At 40.8% G+C, this 13,520-nt stretch overlaps 1 protein-coding gene across 4 annotated transcripts in view; it reads right to left on the bottom strand.

Moving 5' to 3' along the window:
• Positions 1-921: 921 nt before the first annotated feature.
• The window catches only part of PHLDB3 (pleckstrin homology like domain family B member 3), a 57,626-nt gene continuing 45,027 nt past the window's right edge, over positions 922-13,520 (bottom strand). For all 4 annotated transcript variants that reach the window (XM_072425631.1, XM_072425628.1, XM_072425629.1 and 1 more), the window contains 8 exons: positions 12,952-13,035; positions 11,618-11,708; positions 10,925-11,108; positions 10,120-10,198; positions 6,342-6,470; positions 5,336-5,519; positions 4,334-4,419; positions 922-3,795 (listed from right to left, as the gene is read on the bottom strand). In XM_072425631.1, the coding sequence (XP_072281732.1) occupies positions 3,661-3,795; positions 4,334-4,419; positions 5,336-5,519; positions 6,342-6,470; positions 10,120-10,198; positions 10,925-11,108; positions 11,618-11,708; positions 12,952-13,035 (972 nt within the window). In that variant the 3' untranslated portion in view covers positions 922-3,660. The remainder of the gene's footprint in view (positions 3,796-4,333; positions 4,420-5,335; positions 5,520-6,341; positions 6,471-10,119; positions 10,199-10,924; positions 11,109-11,617; positions 11,709-12,951; positions 13,036-13,520) is intronic.

Raw genomic sequence — 13,520 nt, forward strand, 5'->3', positions numbered from 1 at the left:
ACCCTTGGGATGAATGCCAGCCAGATCGACTAGTACAATAATAGTATATGGGGCTATTTTAACTGTATGGGCACGATTTCCACAGACACTCTAAAATCTTGTTCTAAAAATATAAAGGTGGCTTTGGCTACAAAGGGATGGGATGGGCATCTCTATAATTATGTCCATGGTTTTAGAGATAGATACCTCACAATTTAATACAAGTGTGATATTCAGGTTTTTACAAACTTTTTGCAACAGTGCTTGTATACCAGCTTATCGTATATGTCACCATTGCCTGCATATATCACCAAGCTCCCTGCAGCAATATAGGTTTACTTGGATATTGACCCACCTGGTCCTCCAGCAAAACTACAGGGCTCCCCCCAGCACCTTTTTCTTGCAACCCTAAAGGGAAATAATGTTGAATGTCCTGCTGTTGTGATTCGCTGCCTTCTGTACACCCAGTGCTCATCAGGAAATGCAAAATTAGTTGTATTTTTTAGATGCAGTTGACCCAATTGATCCAAGAACATTGTGCACTCAATTTGGTCCCATCTGCTGCCTGTTCAGACCTGTGATTAGAGTGGTCGAAGGAAGTCTTCTAAAACCAATTTTCTTTGCAACTCCAAGATGTAATGTGACAAAGCCAGGAGCCATGAGGCCAAAAAGAAGCAGATGCTGGAAAATGTAAAAAGGCATATCACAATAATGTCCTTTAAAACCAACGGTCTATGAATGCAGCACTATGGCACACTAATACTATAATACCATAAACATAAAAATACCAGGGGGGCAAAATCCATCTCTACTATAAAGCCCCAATTGGCTGTTTGCCATCCCCAACCAAATATTCCCTGTCTTCCTCTACATTGAACTGTATTCCATATATAAATATATTTTCCCAAACTGGTTGAAAAGAACAATCCACCACTCACAGAATTGTCCAAATATTTATTTTATTGTATGTATAATAAATAAAACAAAAATAAATGTAGCATTTCTTACAAATGTCAGTACCTCCCTGACCCCTTCACCGAAAAAAGTTCATCAGAATATACAAATTTTACATACTTCAGTTTTCCTGCTAGGTCCTGAGAACAGGAAGGCATCCAATATGGAGGTTCACACATACAACACACATATGTACAATATTCTGAATTGGATATTTATACAATGTGAGAGAAAACAATTGATTTCTTAACATAGACTAGTCGTCCATTGGAGTTTTTTAGTGAAAGTTGAAGGGTTGGCTTGGATAAGCTTAGCCATGGTTGACACCCAATGTTGAAGTCCTGCTAAAAATGGCAGTTTATGCCATCCCCTGATGCATGACAAAATGGCCAAAACATTGTGTACAGGCTACGTTGGTCAAGATTAACTAAGAAGGTAAAGTGGGCATCATTATAGGGTGCCCCTGACATCAATAAGGGGGCTGCATTTAACAATCAGTATTTGTAGTGCTACAGAAGGACACCCTTTAGAAGATGGCCAGAGACTGTGGAAGGGCTGCAGATGTAACTGAAGATTTGAAATACATGGATAAAGAAACTAGAGACATGTTACTGGAGACAGTTGGAGAACATAGTCATTGCAACCCATTTGCAAACCAGTTACCAACTCCTAGGGTCTGAGGGCCCTGGGACCACAGTGTGTACAGCAGACGGCTATAGGAATATAAGTGTCGCAGTGAATTTTATTACCCAGTAATATTTTTTTAATCATGCTCAAAGGGTACCAGCTACATCAAGTTTGGCCCCCTGGCAAACAATTCCATGTGTGTAGTGGTTAAAGACTAAAAGCTTACTTGCAAAATGCTTTCACACGTAAATGCGCCATGGCTAGTTTTCATTAAAAAGAACATTCTATAACCTATGAAACAACTTAAATTACCAATATAGCACATTTATTCATTTAGTCCAAAGTTTCCTGCAGTAGGGGGCACCAAGAATCGGTTCAAAAACGTACTCACTAGAATGAAGAGAGAACTGCCAACAGGTATAAGTGCACAACACGAACATACAGTGGCTTCAATTTTCTACTATGGCCATAAGGGATGCCATTTGGCAATAGCCAAGGATCTTACACTTTTGCCACCTCCACACATTCCTATCGGTTAATGAAGCAGCCCATCAAAGTGGTGAGGCAAAAGGAATGTACAGAAGGAGACAACAAGCTTTAACACCACCTGGAATGCCAGAGCTTTGGTTGGTCAGTAAGCCTGGCACTGGGCATATTGAATGCTGATTAGGTGATGTTCCATTTGCCTGCGCATTATACCTGCTAGCAGCTTTTCAAGTGAAGGACACTTATCCTGAGATAAATATATAAAAAGCCATTTCAACACAGCCATCTGAAGTGGCAGTTCAAGAAGTGCAAACATCAGACTTTTATTATGGCTACGGGCAATTCCATTTCCATAGAGCTTCAATAAAATATCACAGTTACTGGACTTTGATGTAAGGGAAACTTTTGTGTATGTGTAATAATCATTTCAAATATTGAAACAAAATGTGCCTGGAAGGTGGGAGCAATAACAAACTGGCTTGTAGGTTGTAGGAGGCCTTTAGATGACCACCTTAGCTGGGTTTCCTTTAAGACCATTTTGAAACCCATAAAAATCCCCAGTGAGGTCCATATTTGGGGACACACATGAGCGGCATCCTGAAAAACTGCAATGCTTTATATTTGTCCACTCATATCAGCCAATCTGCTAATTAGAAGGTTGTAGTGTATGCTAATGCAGAACAAACCCCGTAATAATCAGACATCTAGTATAACATATACACAATGGTTTTGTGCATTCATCTCTTTTGAAAAAGATATGTCCCCTATTAGTTTTTAAAAAGTGGTAATGTTAATAGATGCATTCATATTCCTTCACTTGGAACATCTTGGTCATCAGAGTTCATTTCCATCCATGGTCATGAAAGCCACACAGTAGATCCCTTCAGATGTAGATTCCCCAGGTTTGTTATCTTGAAGGCGCATTGTTACATGATCCAGGCCTCTAGCAAATCCAGTAGGTAAACCAATGTTTGAGGAGCCAAAATTATTCATTGACGCCACAAGGTTGCCACTTTGTGCTTTAGTAATGCCACCAATTTCTAAGCAGTTCCTTGTCCAAATTCTCATGGCCAACCAGCATACAAAATGGCCACTTCCAAGCTCTGTATGTGGCTAATGAAATCTAACCCTGTTCATATTCTACAAAAATAGTATTTACAGGTATATAATATCACAGACATCAGTAACAGGACCAACACATAGCTCAACAACAGTGGTAAATCACAAAGTCTATTAATGATATCTCAGACGTAGATGGCAAATCACTGGTGGAAGACAAGACTGGTCTTCAACATGGCCAAGGCTAAAAGTTTTTGGTATAGTCACTTTCCTGAGAAGAAAACCATTGTACATTGCAAAAACTTGGTCTGTTTAGATATACAAGGGTCAAAAAATGTTTTCATCAGGGAATGTCTGGTAAATTTTCACATATTTTCTGTTACAAGTTCTATAAAATGCTCTTTCCTCGATCTTCTTCCCTTTTGTCAGTCATGTTTTTCTCAAAAGTTCCTTCTTTTTACAAGCCTGTATATGTTTTATGCTTTTGTGTTCCTCTATTTTATTCCCAGACTCCTTTGCTCTTCCCCAAGTGTTTGGCACCAATCACAAAAGGCTTCAGTAGTGGTGGTTCTCCTCAGCTGCCGTCACCATGACATCCATCCAGATCCTCATGGCTTCTGGGGTTGGAGCGACCATGCAAAAGAGACGCTCAAAGGTCTTCAGGCAAAACGTCAGTTTGGGGTGTGGGCTCTGGGGGATGCAAATTACAAAGTTTTACAAAAGAAAGTGATAATAGGGACACAATTTCAGCAGATCAATACCTGTAAATGTCTACAACTCGGTGTTCTCAAGCACCCAGTGACCCAAATGCCAAACATGGTAACAAAGGTAACATAGTATACAATGCTATATGTTATATATACAAAAGCAGCCCAGTTATATTTAACTATAATCCCTTGGCAACTGCAGCTATCCCACCACAATGACATCATATTCCTGCCAAAAGAACACATTAAACAGGTAAAAAGCTATCACCTAAATCCCTAACCATGGAAATTGCATATCCCAAAATTATTAACTGCTCAAACCTTAGTCTACCCATTTAAATCTGGATACAGCTGTGCCATGGCCTGTAGAGTAAACCAACTATGGACTTGCTTTACTATTGCTAGGTAGTGTAAACTTAGGGCACTTTGGTCTGCCCCTGGCCAGGAATCTCAGAAGCTCACCAGTTGAAGTGCATATTGAAAGCATTGTATTTTATAACATGAAACTAATATTAAATTACCTTAAAAGCACTCCGCAAGTGATCATAATAAACTTCTTCTATGGCCTGGAAGTAGATTACGCCTTTCAGCTTTTGCTCTTCTTTGTCTACGAAGAGAAACATAGTCAGAGATGGACAAATATATAAAATATATAAAAGATAGAGAGATGACAAAGTGGAAGAAGAGAGCAAGTGAGGATTGGGGACTTTAGGCCTTTGTGGCAAGGACAACCAAATTAGTCTTCTATGATTCCTATGGCTAAAAAAATAAAGGGCTCTGTGCAAAGTGTGGCACAGTGCCACATTGAGTGGTGGACACGGTAAAACGTAAGAAAGAAAAGGGGTTAAAGAATGAAGGGAGAGTGGGACCACTGTATTAAGGCATCTCTGGCACATGCCAAAGTTTCTGAATGGGGTTAAAGGCCTGTGGTGCCCAACCCATGTGTGAAAATGAAGTTCTATACTCCCTGAACAGTTTCACAATTTGAACCCAATGGCCCTGATTCATGAAAGCTCTCCAGGCTGGGGATAATACACTTTCAGAAGTGAAGCAGGGTGATCCACAAAACATGGACTGGATTTTTCAAAATTATTTGCTATTTGCTAGCAAATGTTTTGAATCCTGGACCAGATCCATTCCAGGTTTGGTGGATCACCCAGCTTCACTTCTGAAAGTGTATTATCCCCAGCCTGGAGAGCTTTCATGAATCAGGGCCAATGAATCATCATGGAATATATCTGTGCCATCAAGAAGGAAAAAAACATGCTGTTATTACAGGTCTAGAAGCTACAGATGTCCATGGGGTCTGCTGAATGGGGTCTCCTGATCTTCTCTAGAAGGCAAGAAGTATAGAAATCTGTCCTAGCCCCAGGTTGGGGAAAACTATTCTGCAGACCCCAAGTCCAGCCCCTTTCCTGGAAGAATGATCAGTTTTAAGACAACTAGAGAAAAAAATGGAGAAAGAGAGAGACCTGGAGAAATGGAGAGAAGATACCAATATATCAATATATAAAGACCCATACCTGCATAATAAGCCAGTCTTCTCTTCTGTCTGTCAAATACGAACCACCTCTTCTTCCATGTTTTTATGCGTCCTCCCATTTTCACAAGGTACCCCCGACAACACATGGCACTGACCCTCACATGAGGACACGTCTCCACGCTGTGTCCTGATGCCTCCAGGTACGACCGTAGATCAAAAGATGCCTTTAAAGTAGAAAGATTCGGAATTTTAATCACCATCAAAATAAAGAGACTATGCTATATTACCCATTGAGGGCAAAGGAGAATCTACAGAAATATAATAAACAAAATCTATTACCAGCCCACACCCCTTCTCTTGCTGCTTTGTTCCAGATTTCAACACATGTGTAAGCTGCAAGTTGAATACATTTACAGCTTGCACACTGTTGATATCATGGTTGTTAGGTAAAAGGGTGTGGGCTTGGCAGAGAACTGCTCCACTAAAAAGTTCACTTGCACCCTATAGCCAGGTATGCTACAACTATGCCCAAATGTAAAGGAGCAGCCATGCATATGGGGGGTGTAGAGGTGCAGGTTATAAGTGGGCTAGTAAGAGACTTCCTTCCGTCACCTGAAATTGGCAGAACATCAGAAGGTCTTCAAAGGACAAAAATACTTGAGAAAAATATTCTCCTTTCACAAAATTCTATTTGTCTGGCTGTCTTGCTAACTATTTAATTTTAGAAGCAGGTTTTTGCCTGTATCAATGTGTTTTTGTTCGCCTCAGGATACCTGCAGGTCAAAAGGGGTCCATTGCAGATCAGATGAACCCGTCAATAAATTCTAAATGATCTTAGAAGTTTCTCAAATCAATGTCCCAACCAAATCAACACCAATCAAAAGTTGGTGATAGATCCTAAATGAGGTGTTATGAGATTCCTCCTTTCCAAAGGAAAGAAGTACAAGTAGAGGTAATAAAAAGATGAAAGTAAGTATATATGAAAGTAAATTTTAAACTAATAACAACCCAAACTTAAAATGTTTGCAATATTCTGCTGAATTTACCGGCTCCACTGTTGGCTCAGGGGTGGCTGATGGCACCAAAGGTGGGGTGGGTACAGAAGCTTCTTCCTTGATGTGATTCTGCTCTGCTTCCAGACGTTTGGTCATCTCTATAGCTGCTCTTTTTTCTTCCTGCAAACAAGAAAAATATATTTTTATTTTCAGTGGTGTTTAATGGAAGCAATCAGCAAGCCAGTCTACGTTTTTCAATTGGGAAGTGAGCTCTGGAGATAAGCGGGTTACGGGGATCCTATGTGTCTCTTTTGGTTGCATTTGAGTGTGTTATGTTCTACCATGCAATTAAAGGGATTCTTCCAAGCCTTTCCCTACCACATACAAAGCTCAGCTTCGGTTTCCAGAATATCCAGCAATCCCAGGTTTCCCTTGCATATGGCTTGAATGATAGAATTCTCACACCTGGCCAATCAAAATGGCCAAAGATTATTTCCAGGAAGAGAAGAAGATAACGGCACCTTGCCAGGGAACAGTATTGCAGATTTAGTTACCCTCCAAAGCGGAATCTCCCTCCACACTGTAGGAGTTTATCTCTCATGTTGCTTACCTTACCTTATACCTCAACGCTCCCCTCTTCCCCTCAATGCCCCAGACTGTGGGTGAGCCCGTGACGTCATCACTTATAATGCAGGACTGCTGGTCATGCAAGGTACACAATGACGCAAAGCCTCCATTGAAGCGAAGAAGCTTGGTGGGAGCATAAAAGACTGCAATACTGAGCTAAAAACAAGAATTTAACCTTTGCAGTAAAAGGGAAACCTCAGCTAACTTTAGAAAATTCACCCAAGTATTTGTAAACTGTCTGGTATGATGAAATTCTAGGAAATTGTCTTCAATGTAGTCACAAAATGGGGAACCCTATTCTGCATTCTAGCAGTTTCACACTGAGGCTAAAACTACATGAGCACATCTGGATCAGTCAACAAAAAAAGTACTTAATGAATATCAACATCAGCTCTGAAACACTGGGAGCCCATAGCTCTGCGTGAGCAACAACCCAAGTGAATCATAACTTAATGAATAAAAAGCATGCAGGTAAACACTTGTAACCTCCAGAGTATCGTTTAATGAAATTTAGGAGTGACACATATAAATGAGCATCGAGTGTGCGTTTCAACCTAAGAGGGCCTTAGTCAGAGCTTTCTGCTTGGGCAGTGAGTTTGATTACCTACCAGGGAGGGGGAGCAATTAGCAAGATACATAATAAGAAAACATTATAAGAATTCATTATATATAAAATAACTAAAGAAATGCAGCACATAATAAACCACAGACAGGCCTGATGGGACAAATATCAGGTTGTTTAGGTAAAAAAATATACAGCCATTTATTATGCAAATAATGTTCTCCATGCATGCTCATTTCTGGGCATAGGTAGTCAGCTAGAGTGCCACTGCTCCTGTGCAACCCACCCCTAACTCATTCAACTTCCTGTCCCTGCCGGCACTAAATTCTGTGTCATTTAGCTGCGGCTTCCCCAGTTCCTCTATGGCAAGCACCAGCAGCCAGACTGTCTCCTCTGACTTGTGCAATGCTGGCACCACAACTGTACCCATGACCAAAGAATGCTCTGCCCCTCCTTATGGCAGACATAGGCACATGACAGGTGGTGCAATTGAAAAACTCCAGCTTGCTGCATCATTGATGCCAATTTTTAGGAAAATGCACGCTATAGAGAACCCCCATGCAGCGCAGATGTTACCAGAGCCTAAAGGATCCGTCCACCCAAACTTTTGGAAAAGCCTGGTAGGATTGGTAGCCATTGGATTCCTGCCACAATTCCCAACTTTATTCCTGTCCACCTTGGAGTTGTCTCTACCCAACTTTGTTTGCCCCAACCCAAGAATAGGAGTAACCCTAAGAGATTAAGCCCCAAGAGATAAAAGACATTTTTGGAAGGAATAATGCCCTAGTATCCAAAAACAAAAAAACTGGCTTTTAAGGTGCATGTATATAAAAAAAACCTGCTCGGGCAAGGTGTTCATGTCTTATCCAGGCTGTGCCAAAAAGAATTAACCCCCTGGATCCCTTTTTGCGTACTCCAAAATATCAGTTTGGGATTAGCAGCCCCTAAAAATACAAAAAAACTCACAAACCATACAGATCCATGAAATGAATTGCAGCCCTTCCACCTCTATTACCAGCTGCCTTCAGTACAGTTAAGCCCTAAGCAAACATGAAAAACCTGTTTTTCTGCTCTTGTAGAGGCAACGTTGCCCACAAACAAAAGTGACTTCCATTACCACGCTTTAAACTTTTAAAACGTCCCATTTCCAATCCATCTATGTAAAATATTGGAATGTATGTACACACGTATGCAGGAAAACTTTCAGTGTTCACTCACCAATACACACACAGCCCTTGCATGTCTCATACCTCCTCTGTGTAGAAGCAGAATTTGTCTTGGAGTGCAGAGCCAATGCTGGAGGCTCGCCTTCCGAAAGCAGAAGCACTTATGTGGTAGTCATGTGACTGCACTAGATGGCTGGCTGCATGGAAGACTGCGGTTAAAGGGGAGGGAACCTGTCTATGTGTGTGCACACAACACTTTGCTGCATGACGGTATTATTGCAGGTCAACGTGTCTTTGTATGGGGCCACTTTTTAAACTTTGGTGTCTGATCTCTGAAGTTATCATCGGTCCAGTATTGTACAAGGGCTTTGTGTATTTCTTCCAAATCTGTGCAGAAGTCCAGTAAGAAACTTTTGTTTTCATGCAGGAGCTTCCTTTATTAAAGACCAGTCACTGCTGCTCTCCTTGCTTGTGCAGGGTGACTGGTCTTGTATCCGCCCCTCTGGTAGTATTCTGCAGGCAACTTGTAGTAGGTGGGCCTTCTAAATCTCTCCCATGGCTATACTCTTTGCACAGACTATGTGCAGGCCAGTTATAATGTATTCTTAAGTATTGAACAGTTATTATTGATGTAATCTCTACTATTGAAAAATTAAAATATTTATATCCTAATATATTCCTATATTACATATTTACTCTAGAATTTATGGTTGTTGTATTGTGACAGTTGGGCTTTTACTTGTACACACTTGCCTTTCTAATGGATATGATTAATGTTTTTATATGCTTTACTTTAATTCTTGTGTCTCAACCTTCCCTGAGGAAGCCAAAACGGCAAAACGCGTCGAGTAACAAGACTACTTCAGTTCATGTAATGCCAGCAATCTCTATTTTATCATGTCCACTAGTAAATTGGACAAGATTAGGAGGACTTTGTTTAGACAACCTCATCCACACCATAAGTGTATGAATACAATACACTATGGTAGGGTGTAATTGTACGCCCGTTTGTCAAACTTAAGAAATGAGACTACTTTGGTTTATGCTCTGTCATTAACTCACAACTTCTTCTGTCAACCCTAAAATCAGGTCATTGTACAGGAATAGGAGGACTTTAAAAGCACATAAAGCACATCTATGCAGATGAACTACTGTAACCAAATAAATGTGAACTCTGAAAAAGACAAGGCAGGTTTCCTCTTAGGAATTTTTTATTATTATTATTAAACAGGATTTATATAGCGCCAACATATTACGCAGCGCTGTACATTAAATATTATTTTAATATCATTTTAAATCTAAGTATCTGTAATGCTTTGTCCTAGTAAGTATAGTATTTAGGTCAAGCATGAATCTTCCCAACAGGGGCATTTCCAGCAATGGAAACTCCCAAATCCTTCCTTACCTTTTCCAAAAAAGCCTTTGAATACAGTTTAAAAAGTTAAACAATAAAAAATAACAGAAATGTACTCACTCTGGCCTTTAGGAGGCGCTCTTTCTCTGCCATGGCTTCACGTAGCTGTCGTTCCATTTCTGCTATCTGAGGGATTGGACTATGAAGAAAGAAAAAAATACCAAATATTATGTATGAGCAGTGGTAAATGACTTAGATTTTATTTTCAATAGAGAAAAGGAGGACTATCAAAACCTGATACACGTTCAATATTTCCAGATAAAAAGCCTCTCATGAAAATAATTATATTTATTTTTTGTTTTGTGACAATAGAGTCCTTTGATCCCAGATGCATGTTCATACAGAGACACAGCCTTTGGCAATACCCAGAGCTAGGCCCTGTCCCTGCCATACATCATTGCAGTAGGAAGAGCCTGACCAGCCAATAGAGACTCACACTGCATTGCTGTACCGCAGGGGCGGGGCTTAGATCTACAATGCAGTAGAAGTTAAGGTCTTTTGTACAGCATGTACCCAGGATTGACAAACTCCCTAATACCAGGGCTGTATGTAGACTTCAGATATCTCTGGGCACACCAATTCTATAACAGAGCCTTAGGACTCCACAGGTGTCTTAGGATTCCTCACCACCCCGATTCCTTTTCCTACAGTATTCTTACTGAAGTAAGTCAATGATACTTAGAGGTGCAAGGTGATATTTAGAAGGTGGTGAGAAGATGGAAACAATAGAAAGGAAAAAGTAAGGCTTGTTGCTGCCCCGTGTAAATTTGAAGCAAAATACTACTACGGTAATAAAATAGTCCCTGACACAACCAATCACATTCAGCCACCACCAGAGGGTAGAATATCACAGGTCTAGCCTTACCCGTATGTCAGAGGAAGTCTCTGGTTAACATTTTGGATTCTTCCTCCACAAGATCTTCTGTCCTCTCTTTGATTTCGGGTCCGTGCCAACTGGAGATTGGGGCTGATGGCGAGGGCGATCTTACCACCGGAGCTGCTGGAGGATACGGCAAGGTGTACAGCAAGGCCAGCGCTCTCCAGGCACGCTGCAATGGTACAAAGATATTTCTATTACATTATGCACCAAGATTACCAAAAATACAAATATTTGAACATTTCCAAATAGAAAATAGGTGTGGCAAAATGATCAGGATTGGAGGTTTTTAAAGAAAATGGCCAGCCAGTAGAAGCAGGTGACTTGTGTGGACATTTGTGTCAACTGATCCATGGGAAAGTCCAATAAACTCAACTCATACTTTGTATCCATTTGCCTTGAGTTCACCTTTATTCATTTATTAGGTCAAGCTCTTATCCATGATAGGAATTAGCATTCCAGTGCAGCCCCTGGCAGTTGGCACCTTGTCAGCCACCAGCACCGCAGCACTGGTTCTTACAGAACCAACATTTGCAGATTTTCGTTTCCACCCCCAAGATTTTCCATTGGGCTTCCATGTGTGGACTATACAGGTAGAGTCTTCCCTAAGCAATGATTCACTGGTGTGATGAAGCGGTACAGCACCACAACCTCACCGCCAGGCTGAATCAAGTCACTTACTATTGCCATGGAGTGAAACCGGACGGTCAGATTGTCGTACAAATGTTGTATTTCCTCTCCGCCGTGGCAAACTGGATGTCCTCTGAAGTCCCTGTAAAACAAAGAAAAGATAAGGAGAATGAAACGGACGATTTTAAAATTACTGGTGACTTGGCATGCATAACAGATAGTACTTTTTAGGGTCCCTTTGGGTTGGCTGATGAGCATGCTAACATGCATTGCTTTAGAGCAGCTGATTCATTCCATGCACAGGACAAAAAAAGGAAAAAAAGTGCATGCACAGCTTTCTAAAATCCACAGCAAGGGACGATAGTGCTTAGCTAAGCTTTGATCCACAGTGTTTTTGGAATGGAGTATTGGGCCACCATTATTAATAAATGGCAATGCAGTGCAGCAACACATTTGATGCCCCTTTTATTAATATTATCATTATTACATAGTATTTATTTAGCGCCATCATATTACGCAGCGCTGTACAAGTCCATAGTCGTGACACTAACTGTCCCTCAAAAGGGCTCACAATCTAACGTCTTCATATGTCTTTATTACAGTTTAAGGTCAATTTTTTGTGTGAAGCCAAATAACTTAACTGCATGTTTTTGGAATGTGGGGGGAAACCGGAGTACCTGGAGGAAACCCACGCAGACACGGGGAGAACCTGCAAACTCCATGCAGATAGTGCCCTGGCTGGGACACGAACCTGGGATCTAGCGCTGAAAAGGCCAGAGTGCTAACCACTGAGCCACCATGCTGCCTTTCCGCTTATAAATTGATTAGTGCGTATGATAAGTGCAACACATCAGATGCAATATTGCAACGTGGGAACAAATTCTTTAAGACAAATGTGGATGACTTAATAGGGATATTATTAGATCATTAAATATTGCATTTATTATAATAGTAAATATAAGATGTTTACAAGCACTGCAGGCTTGGGATCAGTTCCCAGAAAGTCCACATGAAGTACGTAGATTGTCCTGTATTTACGTGAGTAATCCAAGTTTCCTCCCGTAATGCAAACATGCAATGAAAACAGACTAGAAGGCTGCAAGGAACAATTGCTCAGTAAATTCTCAGTAAAAAATAAGATTTTGAGATCCAAAAGAACAAAAGCTCTTATTTAAAAGGAACTTGCATGCTCATGCTGTGTGCAAAACCACCACAAGGGGACAGAAACCATCTTTGCATTAGTCCATTCCTTCGTATTATTGTTTGCAGGTTAACATGCATCAAAGCAGAATATACAGAACAGGAAAGTGTGAATTGACCCTTCATGTTGGTAAAGTTGGCACAAACTATGACACATTGTCCCTTTTAGAGCAATAGGTGCTCACCTTTTTGGAGGAGCACTCCTTCGTCTCCTGTTTTTCCGTGTCCTTCCCATACAACACGCCAAGAGCTAACAATCGGTCCTTCTCCTGCAAAAACAGAAAGAACAATTCGCTAGTACATTTGTGCTGCTTTACCTTACCAACCCTGAGAACAGATCATTTAGAAATGCCTTAAATACATTTTTGTCAAACGTGCGCTGGTGCCCCAAGAATGCCCATGAAGGGGCATGTCACTTTATTCTCCATATCAAAGGAAATCATTTAAATAATTATGAATCTAATTTGCATTCACATCAAGCTTTGGATAGATTTGGATAGATTTATCCAATTCATTAGCAAGTTGTATCATTTTTCTATGTAGTGAGACAGTACTGGCCCCCCAATGTTGCTGGGCCCCATAGAAGTTGCATAGTGTCCGCATCTTAACATAAACTTGTGACTAATGACTTCAGTGCCCAAAGACCCTTCCTACTGATGTGGGTGCTATTTTGGGCATGGACTGGCAGAAACGGCAGGGCTTTAGAGTGCCCCCCCCCCCCCATTACTAGCAGGTGAGAAACACACAGCAGCTC

The sequence above is a fragment of the Pyxicephalus adspersus genome, chromosome 11 (assembly GCF_032062135.1).
Source record: "Pyxicephalus adspersus chromosome 11, UCB_Pads_2.0, whole genome shotgun sequence".
Classification (NCBI taxonomy): Eukaryota; Metazoa; Chordata; class Amphibia; order Anura; family Pyxicephalidae; genus Pyxicephalus; species Pyxicephalus adspersus.